General features: G+C 50.3%; 2 protein-coding genes across 3 annotated transcripts; both read left to right on the top strand.

Annotated features, from left to right (window-relative positions):
* Window positions 1–74: 74 nt before the first annotated feature.
* BET1L (Bet1 golgi vesicular membrane trafficking protein like) lies at window positions 75–5,667 on the top strand. Its single transcript, XM_084519567.1, has 4 exons — window positions 75–226; window positions 921–1,012; window positions 1,803–1,859; window positions 3,442–5,667. Exons 1-4 carry the CDS (start codon window positions 208–210, stop codon window positions 3,607–3,609), a joined length of 336 nt encoding a protein of 111 aa, XP_084375693.1. The 5' UTR covers window positions 75–207; the 3' UTR covers window positions 3,610–5,667.
* Window positions 5,668–6,524: 857 nt separating this feature from the next.
* CIMAP1A (ciliary microtubule associated protein 1A) lies at window positions 6,525–11,366 on the top strand. Of its 2 annotated transcripts, XM_084519563.1 has the most exons (7): window positions 6,525–6,811; window positions 7,973–8,099; window positions 8,724–8,924; window positions 9,329–9,430; window positions 9,611–9,732; window positions 10,184–10,324; window positions 11,167–11,366. In XM_084519563.1, exons 1-7 carry the CDS (start codon window positions 6,686–6,688, stop codon window positions 11,248–11,250), a joined length of 903 nt encoding a protein of 300 aa, XP_084375689.1. In that variant the 5' UTR covers window positions 6,525–6,685; the 3' UTR covers window positions 11,251–11,366. The 2 variants fall into 2 exon arrangements, with proteins under 2 accessions (XP_084375689.1, XP_084375688.1); XM_084519562.1 differs by lacking the exon at window positions 11,167–11,366 and having other exon boundaries at window positions 6,538–6,811; window positions 10,184–10,867.
* The last annotated feature ends 696 nt before the right edge of the window (window positions 11,367–12,062 follow it).

The following is a 12,062-nucleotide window of genomic DNA, read 5'->3' as shown; positions in this document are numbered from 1 at the left end:
CGGGAAAAACTCCTAACCCGGGGGGAAAACGCAACCTAAACTGCTTCTGGCCACGAGGGGACGGGAAGGGACCCCAAAAGGGCCGCGCAGCCCCCCGGAGTACCAAGGAGCCCCATAGCGGGGGGCGGTGATGGCGCTCGGCGGCCATTTTCTGGAGGCGGGGGCCGGCGGGGCTCCGCCTGCGAGGCGCCGGGGCCGGCAGGCGCCATGGCGGAGTGGGGCCGAGGTGAGGGGAAGGGGGGATGGCGGCGGCGGGCACGGGCTGAGGGGGAGCTACCCGCCGCTCTGTGGGGGTGAGGGGGAAGGAGACGCTTCCAGGCGCCATTTGGGAGCATCTCCTGCTGCTTCAGGGCTGGGGCAAGGGGTGCGACTCGGGGCGTTGTCGGCGATACTGTCGGCGACATCAGCCATCCCTTTGTCGCTCCCCTGCGTGACATGGCAGCGGGGAGGGCTGAGCTTCTCCCTCTCCTGGGGGGGGAATGGCCGTCTCCCGTAACGGCTTGGCAGGAGGCATGTCAGGAATGGCCGTGCAGGGTTTACACCGTGAGGGTCCCGGTGCTGAATTCACTGCCACCCAAATCCCATACGTGGGACGGCGCTGGAGGTGTCTGGAGAGTCACACAAAATCTGCACTGCTTAGAGCTGTTGGCCATGGTTGAAGTTTTTGGCGCGTTTAAGGATTTGTTTCCCTCTTCCATGGTCTGTCCTGGGGATGTTTCGGTGTGTTTTTGTCAAAAAAGGTTAGGAATGTTTAATAGTGTAGTGGCCGTGGGATGTGGATGTGGGCAGCTTCTGACAGCCCCTTGGGAGTGTTGGGGCGACCAGCCAACAGCTGGGCACCGAGGCTCACCACGTTGATTGAGCAAACACACAGTTCCTGGTGTCAGACTGATAAAACTCGTTCTTTTCCTTTTCCCCAGGTCAGAATGGAAGCGGTGTGGAGGATATGCTGGATGTGGAGAACAAGCGTATGGCAGACAGTCTGGCTAGCAAGGTCACCAGGCTGAAGTCGGTGAGTTGTAGAGTTCACATCAGATGGCACAGTGAATGAAGTTACCTCCATCATTCCTCTTTCTTTCAGAGTCTCCAGGGAGGTGCAGATGTGTGGTTAACACAAAGGGCTTCCTATCTACTCATGACTTTTAGAGAGTGTTGTGGTGATGTCACAGTTAACTTACTAGTAAAATGCAAGGGATGACTTTGTGAATCTTTACTTTTGAGATTTAGCTACATCATCTCCATGATTCCATGATCTGTTGGGAATTATGTGCGTTTAGTTACATTAAGGGAAGTTTTAGGCACGGAGAGAAACCTTAAAGGTTCACAGAGGAGTATTGCTAAGCACATCTCAGGAAAGAAGTAATAATAAAAAGATGGGTAAATTACTTCTAAAAATTCAAGCACCTCTGTGTTTGGTGTTACTGATGCTAATTTGCTCTTACTAACATCGAATGTTTTGATTTAGAGCTTAGTAGAAATCAGTGACTCATTTTTGAAGAAGAGAACACTGAATTTCTGCTGTCATGTCCTAGTGTTTAAATACCCCTGTCCTACGTTGATGTTGGGTAGTCAAACTTTATTTCCAGCATTGCAGAGCTGAAGAGTTCCAACAACCTGAAACTGAAACGAGGATCTTGTGTTGTCACTGTACTGAACAATCTTTCTTCTTTTTGTGTAAGAGACAAGGATGCAGTGGCTTGCTCTTCTAATGCACACAGTGGTTTTACAAGCACTGGATGCATTAAAAGCTATCTTCTTGTTAAAAGTTTGTTAATAACCATTTTCTCCCTTATCCTGTGCAGCTGGCTCTGGATATTGACAAAGATGCTGAAGAACAGAATCGTTACCTGGATGGCATGGTATGGAACCAATGAAATGTAAAAAATCATGGTTTTTTGTGTGCTAGCTTTCAGTACTTACCTTAACTTGGGCTTACTGGTAATTAAACATTAGATATTTAGCAGCTGCTAGTATCACATTGTCTGAATGGGCAACAGGGCATCTAGCATCTGGAAAGACTGATGTAGGAAAACACAATTCAGAAATACAGCTGGAGGTAACCTCATTGCTGGAATTAAAGAGCTGCTCCCTGTGGCTAATTCTGTGAGGTGGATCTATTTCTAAGCTGTTCCTGTGATTTTGGGTAATGCATAAATCTGCCAGGGTTACTTACTGTAATCTCTGTAACAGTACCTGTCAGGACTGTTCACTGATGTCTTTGGAAGGGGCAAGGCCAATGTTTTGGTCCTGCTCATGTTGTTCTGTGCCTTGTTCTGTCATTTTTCCAACACATAACACCTTGTAAAACCAAAATCACTTTCCAGAGTAATTGTCTCTAAAGCTTTGGTGGCTAATGGAAAACCACGTACTGGGGAAAGGCCAAAATGGCAGATCCTTATAGCAAAGGGATTACCTGCTGAGGCTTTTTAGGAGAAAGGTATTTCATAAACTGAATTGTGAGGACGGGAATCCAACCCAGAGACTGGAGAAAGAGATTAGTACAATAACACTGCTGTGTGGAGGGCCTTTTCTGCACATGCTGGATGTTGGAGAGCTGGTACATGGAAGCCAGAGAAAAGTTAATTGTAGTGTTGAAATCAGTCGAGTCAAAGGTGTGAGCTCAGCTTGGAAGCTTAATAGCAGAGTACGCTGACAGTGTCAGAGTATCTGAAATAGATACTTGCTCAGCCCAGAAATTAGAAGAACGGAGAATTGGAAAGAAATGGAGAATTGATGTAAAGGCAAAGGATCTTAAAGTAGAAGCCCTTATTCAGCGTGATATTATGCGTCCAGAACAGAGGTGGTTTTGAAATATTTAAAGAGAAACATAAGCAGAAATTCTTAAGTAGTTCATGAATAAGGAAAACAGACCAGGAATCAAAATGAAAATGCCTGAACTGAATTAATAAGGGAATTTTTAACCACTGCCTGGTGGAGTTGCACATGCATGCTGTCCTATACCGAAGAAAAGGAAGTAATGGAAAGGAACTGCAATTTTTCAATGCTTTTTATCCTGCCCTGGTATGCATGAATGGTGCTAGCTTCATGTAGAGACATTTCCTTTGGATGAAGTGTTGACTTGTAGAGTTGCCATTAGCAAGCTGCTCCCGGCAGAAAAAGCTGCATGGGAACAATTGAACAGCCCAGTAGCAGGTGGTTTGGCCCTGACTGAAAAAAAGGAGGCACACACATTGTTTTACATTTGGAACAGAACTTCCCCTGTCCTTTTTTCTGTGCTTTGAGCACAGTGGGAATGGTGCTGCTCCTGGAGCCTGAGCACAGGAGGGGAAGGGCCTTCTGAGAGGGATGTGATGGGTGTGGAAAAATGGGCAGTTACTGTGCAGCTCCCTCTGCAGATATTTTTTAGCCAGGAAGTGGAATTCTTCAGGGACAGCTTCACCAGTTTAAAATGTCTCAGTTTGTTTTTTCTTTCTCCTTTAGGATTCAGATTTTATGAGTGTGACTGGCCTGCTGACTGGCAGCGTGAAGCGTTTCTCCACCATGACACGGTCTGGGAGGGATAATCGCAAGTTACTCTGTTCCGTTTCTGCAGGACTGATTGTTGTTTTCTTCATCCTCTACTATCTGGTGTCCAGAGCAGGAACTTGATCTTGGTTGTGATGTGGCAGTTTTACAGAACAAAACCTATGTGATGATTGACAGACTTGTTCGTCACCTTTCTAAGTCTGCCCTCTTGTGGGATCCTTGAGACTTTCCAGACAGACATTCTAAACAACTTCTCACCAGCTTATTGTCATTGTTCCAGCTGGTCATCAACGTATCTTTATAAAATGAGTATGTTTCATTCTAAATGGGTTATGATGTATAACACAATTTTGATGTTGTTAATGCTTAAGACTTTATCTCTTGCCTAGTTGTCCATGTCTGGCAGCCTGTTTTTAAGGACCACTTTTGTCCTACCTCCTTTACTGATATTCGATACTAGGCTTATGAAGAGTTGCGTCTGATAAATCCAGAGACTTGTCAGTACTCAGAAGTTCAATAAATCAGCAGAGTTTAGAAGCTGCAAAATTTAGGATGCTGATTTATAAACTTCAGAAGGACAAACATGACTTATTCCAATTGGCCTCTAAGCTGATACCTGGTCTCAGTTTCCCCTTGACTCAGAGACCTGTTAATATCCTTGGTGTCACTGGGATGAAACGAAGTCTGTACTGCTTTGAAATGAAATCAGCATTAACTCTGAACCCTGATATTCTCTAATTGTTGCAGTGAGAAGTTGATGAGGTAAAACTTTGATGGACCCTGCAGGAAAGAAGGACCAAAGTCCCCAGGCTGCCTTGATTTGCACAAATACAGTATCTTTCTCCTACCTTCCCATACACTTGCAAATGCATTCCTTTAGACCATGAAAGCAGCGTAAAAAAAACTCTGATAGTAAAAGGTCTTAGGAAGATTGAAGAGGAAGCTGATTATGGCCTCATTACACTTAATTCCAGGTATTCCAGTACCCTGGTATTAGAGTGCTTTGGAAAGACATTGCAATTAAAAGCAGAGGTTGAGGTCAGGTGAAACTTCTAAACCATGCTGTTGGGGTGGTGGTAGGTTGAGGAAAGATTTGATTGGAAACTTAATGGATTTATTTATTAACATGGAAGGTAACCTAAGAAACTCTTAACTCGCTTTGCCGTTCACAGAGCTTTGCAGATCCGTGGCTGCGATGCTTGTGTCAGACATGGCAAAGCACACCCCCACCGGTTTTGTTTACAAAACAGTCGTTCCCAACCCACATGCAGAGCATGCTGGATTTCCTGTCCTGGGGAGCACTCTGGGAGTGCAGTAGCTGGGAACTGCAAGTTCCCCTCACCCTTCTGTCCCGTCATTGGGCTGACCAGCATCTCACCCAGGCATCACGGCCCCATGTGTATTCTTCCATGGTTGAATTATTTAAGTAAGTCTGCCTCTAACTGGAGTTAAGAAATCTGTAACTTTAAAAATACTGTGCCTGTTGGGGGAGAGGAAAATAAAAAAGCTTTCTCTCCAGACAAACCTGCACTGTATAAGCTTCCTGATGTATAAACCTTTCACTTTAGAAAGCAGCTGTACAAAGCTGCTGTTTCATCTTGTCTGTTTTCTGTACCAAGTGCCTATGTGTTTTGGGATTTGCTGTTCAAAGTCTTTGCTTATTTGATTTTCTTGTCCTCCTGTGACCTCTGCAGGACTAAAGCATTCCCCCTCTGGTTTCAGTCTTCCTCTTCCCCAACAAGCCCGTATTGGCTAGATATTTCCTGTGGCCTCGGCCTGGAATCACTTAGCAATTTCTTTGCCCTTGGACTCATCTGGGTCCAGATCTGGAAATGGATGGTGGTGTCCTTTGTTTAGCTGTGCCAAAATGCCAACCAAGTACCGGGACTAGTTTAGGTGTTGTTTTTTTTTCCAAGTTTGAGGAGAATGTGCAGGGAAGAAGAGTAGGAATGGAGGCATCAAGGACTTTGGTTCTTATCGCTGCTTCTCTATTAAATGTGGCAGCTCCCAGCAATGTCTCTGTGTGGAGGAACGATGGGTGAATTGACAGACCGCTTTGATTTCAGAAGCGGATGACTTCTGATGACAGGCCACTGGAACAGCCTGGTCTTCATGATGGTGGCCATTTCAGTTTGCTTTAGCTGTTGTAAATAAAGACCTGGTTTTACATTTTTTTGCCCAGGTGTTGTGTCTGGTTTTTTTTTATTATTATTATTTATTTCTCCTCCAGCTCCTGGTCTTGCCCTGGGCTCCTGTCTCGGGGTGCTCTGGCCTGTTTCTGTTGGCTGCTGCCCGTGCCCTGCTTGTGCCTGTTGACACGAAGCACTAGCGTGGGGCTGGAACAGCGGCTGCCGTGTGTCGGCACTGCCAGGCAGTGATTTCCATCATGAGGATTTATCTGTCTGTGGAATCTCTTATCAGGAAGCAGTAGCACACTCTTATCAGGAAGCACCACATAACCACGCTTAACCCTCTGAAACAGAACTGCAACATTTGGAAGTTCTTGGAGAACCTGAGAAGGTATAACCTGTACGCGTGCTGGAAAATAGCCTCCCCCAGCAGGAAATATTCTGAGAAAGTGCCGTACCTGAGACAATTCACAAGTATGAATTCAAAGCGGGTGTGCAGGGTAATAACAGCAACACAGTAGTTGAAATGACGATAGGGTGTGTGTTCAACTCTATAACACTACTGCCACTGGGACATGAAGATATTCCCTTGAAGGTACGCCGCTGCCCAGGCCTTCACCGTTATCTTCAACATTATTATACCATGTGGTTATTGAGTGACTCATTTGTATTGGTTTCAGTGCTCTCCCATAGTCCTAATACTGCAAAGTTTTTGCTGACACAAAAATTAGAGAAAACAGCGTGCACGCCCACCCACGCACCCAGTGCTGAGTCAGCACAATAGTTGCAGGTACACTGATTGACGTCCTAACAAAGCAAGACTTGGAGTTAAGCTGTGAGCTGTTATTTTAAATGGGGCTTTCCAGCGCCATCTAAAGGTGAATAAATGTGAACGTGCTTTACCACAAGCTCAGGATCAAGATCTTACTGCTACAGGGAGGCAGAGAGACAAAAAGCTCTCATTTTGGTTGCTTTGGCCTCTCCCTTAGGGACCACGCTGTCTGCAACACTCCCTCCTGATCTCTTCCAGCAGCGCTATCTGTCCATTCATCGCTCTGCTTAGGGAGCTGATGGTGACCAAGTCTTTCAACTTAGTTTCCCTGGAGATGGATGAAGTGGCTTTTATGAAGTCACCCCAGGAGAGCTGGGGCAGCAATAACAGTACATTTTCTGCTGATACTACCTGTAGCTTGCAAGTACGTCGAGCTATCACATAAGCATACCCACGGTTACGTGTCCCCCGGGTTTCAGTGCCCCTAGGTTAATTACCTCAGGCACTACCCTGCAGTTTATTCACATCTTCAGTGCCACAGCACTCAGGGCCCTCCCTACCCACTCACACCCCACAGCCAAGCATCCATCCAAATTTTAGATTTCTTTTCACCCTTCTTTTTTTATTCTTGTGCATACACTATCACAGCAAAAACATGAGATGAACTCACTCTGTTGTTCTCCTGAAACTCAAGAACCTGCCGCCTCAGAGCCCAATTTCCCTGTTTTATCGAGAAATGGTGTGTCTTCAGTGAACTGAGACACAGGGATGTGAGCAGTGCTGCCCTAGCTCCAAAGCTGTAATCATTCGTTGCTCTGCAAGATCTTCCTGTGCTGTTTCAGAGGAGGCCTCGTCTCTCCAGTATTCTCTCAGAACAAAAATTTACATCACACAGAATCGTAAAATCATCCAGGGTAGGAAAAGACCATTTACTCCCACCTTTAAACTAGTCCTTACAGGACTAGTTTAAGTCCCTAGTTGGAGACTTGTCCCCAGGGACAGAGCCCAGCTCCACGCCTCAGCCTGGGGGGCACAGGGCTGGCATCTCCCCGGGCTGAGGCCAGAGACACTTTACCAGCCCAAGCCGAGGAGGTAACAGCCCAGATGCCGTCCCCGTGGTCCCGAAGCCTCTATGCTGTCATAATGCATTTCCATGGCGATGCCGTGCCGCCCCCTATAAAAGCTGGCAGCTGACCCCCCCGCCCCAGAGTCAGAGTCTGTCCTGAGCTCTGCCTGTCCGCAGCAACTCTCTGTGCCCTGTGACTGTGAGCAGCCACAGCAGCAGCGCTCATCCTCACCGAATTTTCCTTCCAAGGCTAAGAAAGGTGAAGTCGGGCTCCTCTCGCAGGGGGAGGCGGGTTTCAGACCTGGGTTTTGGGACTGGAGATTCAGCTGTCGGTCTGCTGGTGAAAGCAGCAGCGATAGCTTTGTTTCCTCTGAAGGCTCAGTACCGAGGCACAGAGGGGACGGTGAAGAAGTCCTGTACACCAAGCGGAGCACTGGCACCTGAAAGAGAGGGGCAGAGCTGAACTCCAGGCTCTTTTGGGGCAGCCCATCAGTAACTCCTCTGCTCTTCTACCTTTAGGCTTTGGAGACACCTACCAGCATGGACGGAGCCTTTGTGGGGACGTGGAGACCTCACCGCCCCCGCGGCCCGATCATGGCCCAGTTCACCAGCCCTGGGCCCAAGTACTCCATCCCAGGGGCAACAGGTACCGCAACCAAACCCAGGGCGGGCGGCACATCTAGGACATCGCTGCTCACAGCAGCCCAAAAGTCTTTTCTGGCAAAGCCTCCGTGCCCCCCAGGCCTGGCAGAGGAAGGCTGATACTTCCCCACGCCCAGGAGAGCGCTGCTTTCATACCAGCAAAAGCAACGGCCTGGGCAGCATTTCCTGGCGCTGTTCCCATCGGCACTCCAGGGAAGTGAAAGCCTCACAGAAGCCACCTTCCTGCTGGCTTGCACTCGGCTCTCCCAGTGTCTGTGGGGTTACACTCTTGGATAGCAGCTGAATCCCGGGGATGCTCGTTACGGAGGGCCAACACTGGTGCTCCAAGCAGTGTTTTTGAACCGCTGGGTGCAGGAAGTTTGCTGGCCAGACATCAGCTGTCTCTATCTGCTGCCTTTGCAGTGCAGCTACAAAGCCATTTGTGCTTCTTGGCCGACTCTTCTGCACCCCAAGCACTGCGTAACTGGCTTGTGGTTGTAGTAGTCTTGGAGGAAAAAGGCCCACGGGAGGGGAATCTGGGAGGATGGCGACTCCAACTGCGCCTCTTCCAGCGGAGCTTGAAGTGTGCAGCCTCCTGGAGGTGTCCTTTGTGTGCTTTGCTTCCTAGGTTTCGTGGGCCACAGTCCCATCAAAAGCCGAGCCCCTGCTTACACTTGCAGAGGGACCAAGCCATCCGTGACCGGCGGCTGCGGTCCCGGTCCCCGCTACTTCGTGGAGCCTGACATCACCAGGACGGGGAAGTACGTGCCTCCAGGCGCCCACATGCGGGGACTTCCCAAAATAAACACTGAGGTCACACCCGGACCAAGTGAGTAGCGGTTCTCCAGCTCTTCATCCCGACAAGACCACAACACCCCACTTCTGCCCTGGCCTAGCAGGGGAACAAGCCATAAGTGTGGGCAGCCATAAGTGCCCTCTGAGAAGGATTGCTGCCAAGGACTACAGGCTGTGGGCACAAGGGGGCAGGACCCAGAGTCCAGAAAGAAGGGGGCACAGGCGGGGGGCTGACAAGAGGGACAGCAGGGCAGGACAAAGCTGTGGGGTGCAGAGAAATCCCCCTCGGTGCTGCCTGTGTCCTCCAGCACAGGGCAGGAGGAGCTGCCAGAGAGCTGGGAATTTTGCAGCTCTTCTGAAGATCCCCTCCTTGGGGTATCACCTCTGTGGCTGCAGAAAAAGACCAACACTTGACTGCTTTTCTTCTCTCGGCCCCAGGCGACTACCACACTGAAACATCCAACAAGCACGTCTTTAAATGCCCACCCGTGCAGTCCATGGCCTTCCGGCACGAGGCCTTCCGAGCAGACCACCCTCCAGGTAAGGCGACCCCGGGCAGGGCAGACACGTGCAGCCTGAGCGAGCTCCAGGGACAGCCTGCTGCTGCTCCGCCTCGGCAAGGGGCCGCTTCCAAAGCCTCCCCCTGACCTGTGGGGCCAGAAGCAGCAGCCTCTCACTCAGGACCCCAGCGCTCACCCTCTCTTTTCACTCCTCCTGCAGGCCCTGGCACCTACACCTTACCCAGGCTGATGGGACCTAACACAGCCTACACAACCGCCAGCCCGTGCTACTCTATGAAGTGGAAGAGCAAGCACGATCGCTTCGATGCAGACCTCTCCAAGGTGAGCGGTGCTTCCCTTCTTTTCTGCACTGCCTAGTGACCCCGAGCTGCTCTCCTCGTGCCACGAGGGCTCCAAAGCCTGCTGCATCCTTGCTGAGGGCAGGCTTCTGTGCACCAAGAGCAAAGCCAGAGAATCCACAGCTGTGCTCACAGGGCCACAGAGCTCTCCCGCTGTTCCAGCAGAAGAAAACACAGGGATGCTCTGCCTACACCTGCAAGTGCCTCACTTGCCAGCTCTGGCAGTTCTGATGATGCAGAGCTCATCAGAACTGATGGCTACCTGCCTGCCGCTCTGGAACATGCCCCTCTTTGGAGGGGAGCAGGCTGTGCCACAGCTGACGTTGTCCCAGGCTTCCCACGCCCCTTCTCTGTTGAGGGTGCAGCCCTCGTGGGGCATCGGGAAGGAGAAACCTGTGAATTTGTACCCAACGAGGTCCCCGGCTCTCTTGCAGACTCCCGGTCCCGCCGCATTCCCAAAGATTGAGGTGGACACCTACAAAAGAAGGGCACCCATCTACACCATGGGAGCCCAAACCAGAATTGGAGGGGACAGAACCATCAAGCCTGGGCCCGCGGACTACCGCACTGGAAAGGTAAGGCAGCCTGCTCGCCTCTCCTGCTCCGTTTTCCAACGAGCAGCCTTCAAGCATCTCCCCCTTCTGCTCAGGCTTCAGAGAACAAACGGGCTTCTCCCTGCAGGCACCGGCTGCAGGACAGCAGGCCTGCTCCCTGCCCCAGACCCTAGCAGAGGAAGGGCAGAGGACACGGCTTTTCCCTTCCACTCCCTCTGCCCTTACACGCAACTTGCTCACCCATCACCATCTGTGAGAGTGGAGCTTGGGGACACCCTGCAGATACACGGGGAGGGGAATCCAGCAAAGGCTGGGCTTGGAGAAAGTTCTGGATCCAGCGCAGGTCCAGCTGAGCTTGCCATGCCAAGCAGAACAACTGTCCTTTCAGCCCAGTTTCCTTTTGCACACAAGAGCTTCTCTTGAAGCGGAATGAGACAAAAAGCAAACAAAAATCAGGGAGGTCGTTCTTTACCTCTCCCATATCTATGGTGATGACTGCTTGCCCCAAATGGCAAGCAGGAAGAGCATCAAAGCATTTCCAGTGCTCGGCTAACACGGGAGGTTTTGAAAGAGCATGCCACCAGGACAGGGAGAGTTAGCTAAAGGTTCCCATGCATGCATACAGATAAGGATGAGACATGCCAAGTGCCCATAACCACCCGTTAGAGCAGCCTGCCTTCACTGCAACAAGTCTGCTCCAGCAGGAAGCTGAAGCAGCGCTGCACTGACATCCTGACACGGAGCAGTAACAGAGGCATACAGGGACTGGCTAGGAACAGGGGGATGTGTGGGACAGCAAGAAGAACCCTTAATGAACCCCCCCCTTTTTTTTTTTTTTTTTTTTAAAACTTTTCCCCTTCCAGGTGACACTGATCAAGCCCCAGGCACCTGAGACCACTTTTGGAATCCGTCACTCCATCTATACAACTCCACTCATAGTGGAATAAAAAAAAAAAAAAAAAATCCCCAAAAGACCTGGTTTGTTCTCCTTGAGCTGTGAGGAGAGGAATGGGAAGGAAGGGAAGTGGGGTGTGAGTGAGGAAGTTTCCTTTTCCCTCTGTAAGGTTAAAGCCTCAGCAAAAAGAGTTCAAGAGGAGAGCCCTGCAATCCAAAGGGCACGCAAGACAGCCAGCTCTACCAGCACCTTTTCACCTGTGTGCCTTCAGCCCACTAGGCCTTGCATCCTGATGGCTCCCTTCACGCTGTGCCAGGGCCGTGCCTCTCCTGCAGGCTGCAGTGCTCCTGGCTGAGGAGAGATGCCAGCCCCACAAAGAGCCATCGGAGCTCAACGCCGCGCCGTGACAGCACTCAGGGCCTTCCCTACCCACTCGCACCCCACAGCCAAGCATCCTGGAGCCGCACCACGCAGCTGCTGCAGGGAACTTTACACCAAGTGTTTACCACCTGCCTCGTAGCTTCTGGCAGCATGCGAGACTGCAGCAGGCACCAGAAGCACCAGCACTTCACATGGTGATGCTGTTCACTTCCCACCCTAAGTTCCCTTTCTGGTGCAGTTCCTTTCCCCTCTTGGCAGCAGAAGCCAGATCTTAGGTTACAGGCATTTCCTTTTCTTCCCCATGGAGTACCGTGGGGGCTTTTCCCTACACCATATTGGCATCTGCCAGCATGGGAACTCTGAATCAGCAGAAGCAGCTTGCTTTTCTCAATATCTTTCCCACCTTTTTAGCCTCTGAAAACCGCATCTAGGTCTGCTGCATAGCAAGACAGTCATAAGGGAAAAGCCACTGCCTGTGAGAAC

This window comes from Aythya ferina, assembly GCF_964211825.1.
Source record: "Aythya ferina genome assembly, chromosome: 5".
NCBI classification, from domain to species: Eukaryota; Metazoa; Chordata; class Aves; order Anseriformes; family Anatidae; genus Aythya; species Aythya ferina.
Note: the sequence above shows the minus strand (reverse complement) of the source record. Positions and strands in the feature narration are given on the sequence as shown.

Coding starts and splice junctions, on each gene's coding strand:
- BET1L (XM_084519567.1), top strand. Junction 1,013..1,802: donor AGGTCACCAGGCTGAAGTCG/GTGAGTTGTAGA, acceptor TATCCTGTGCAG/CTGGCTCTGGATATTGACAA. Junction 1,860..3,441: donor ATCGTTACCTGGATGGCATG/GTATGGAACCAA, acceptor TTTCTCCTTTAG/GATTCAGATTTTATGAGTGT.
- CIMAP1A (XM_084519562.1), top strand. CDS start 6,686: ATGGTGACCAAGTCTTTCAACTTAGTTTCCCTGGAGATGGATGAAGTG. Junction 8,925..9,328: donor TGAGGTCACACCCGGACCAA/GTGAGTAGCGGT, acceptor TCTCGGCCCCAG/GCGACTACCACACTGAAACA. Junction 9,431..9,610: donor CCGAGCAGACCACCCTCCAG/GTAAGGCGACCC, acceptor CTCCTCCTGCAG/GCCCTGGCACCTACACCTTA.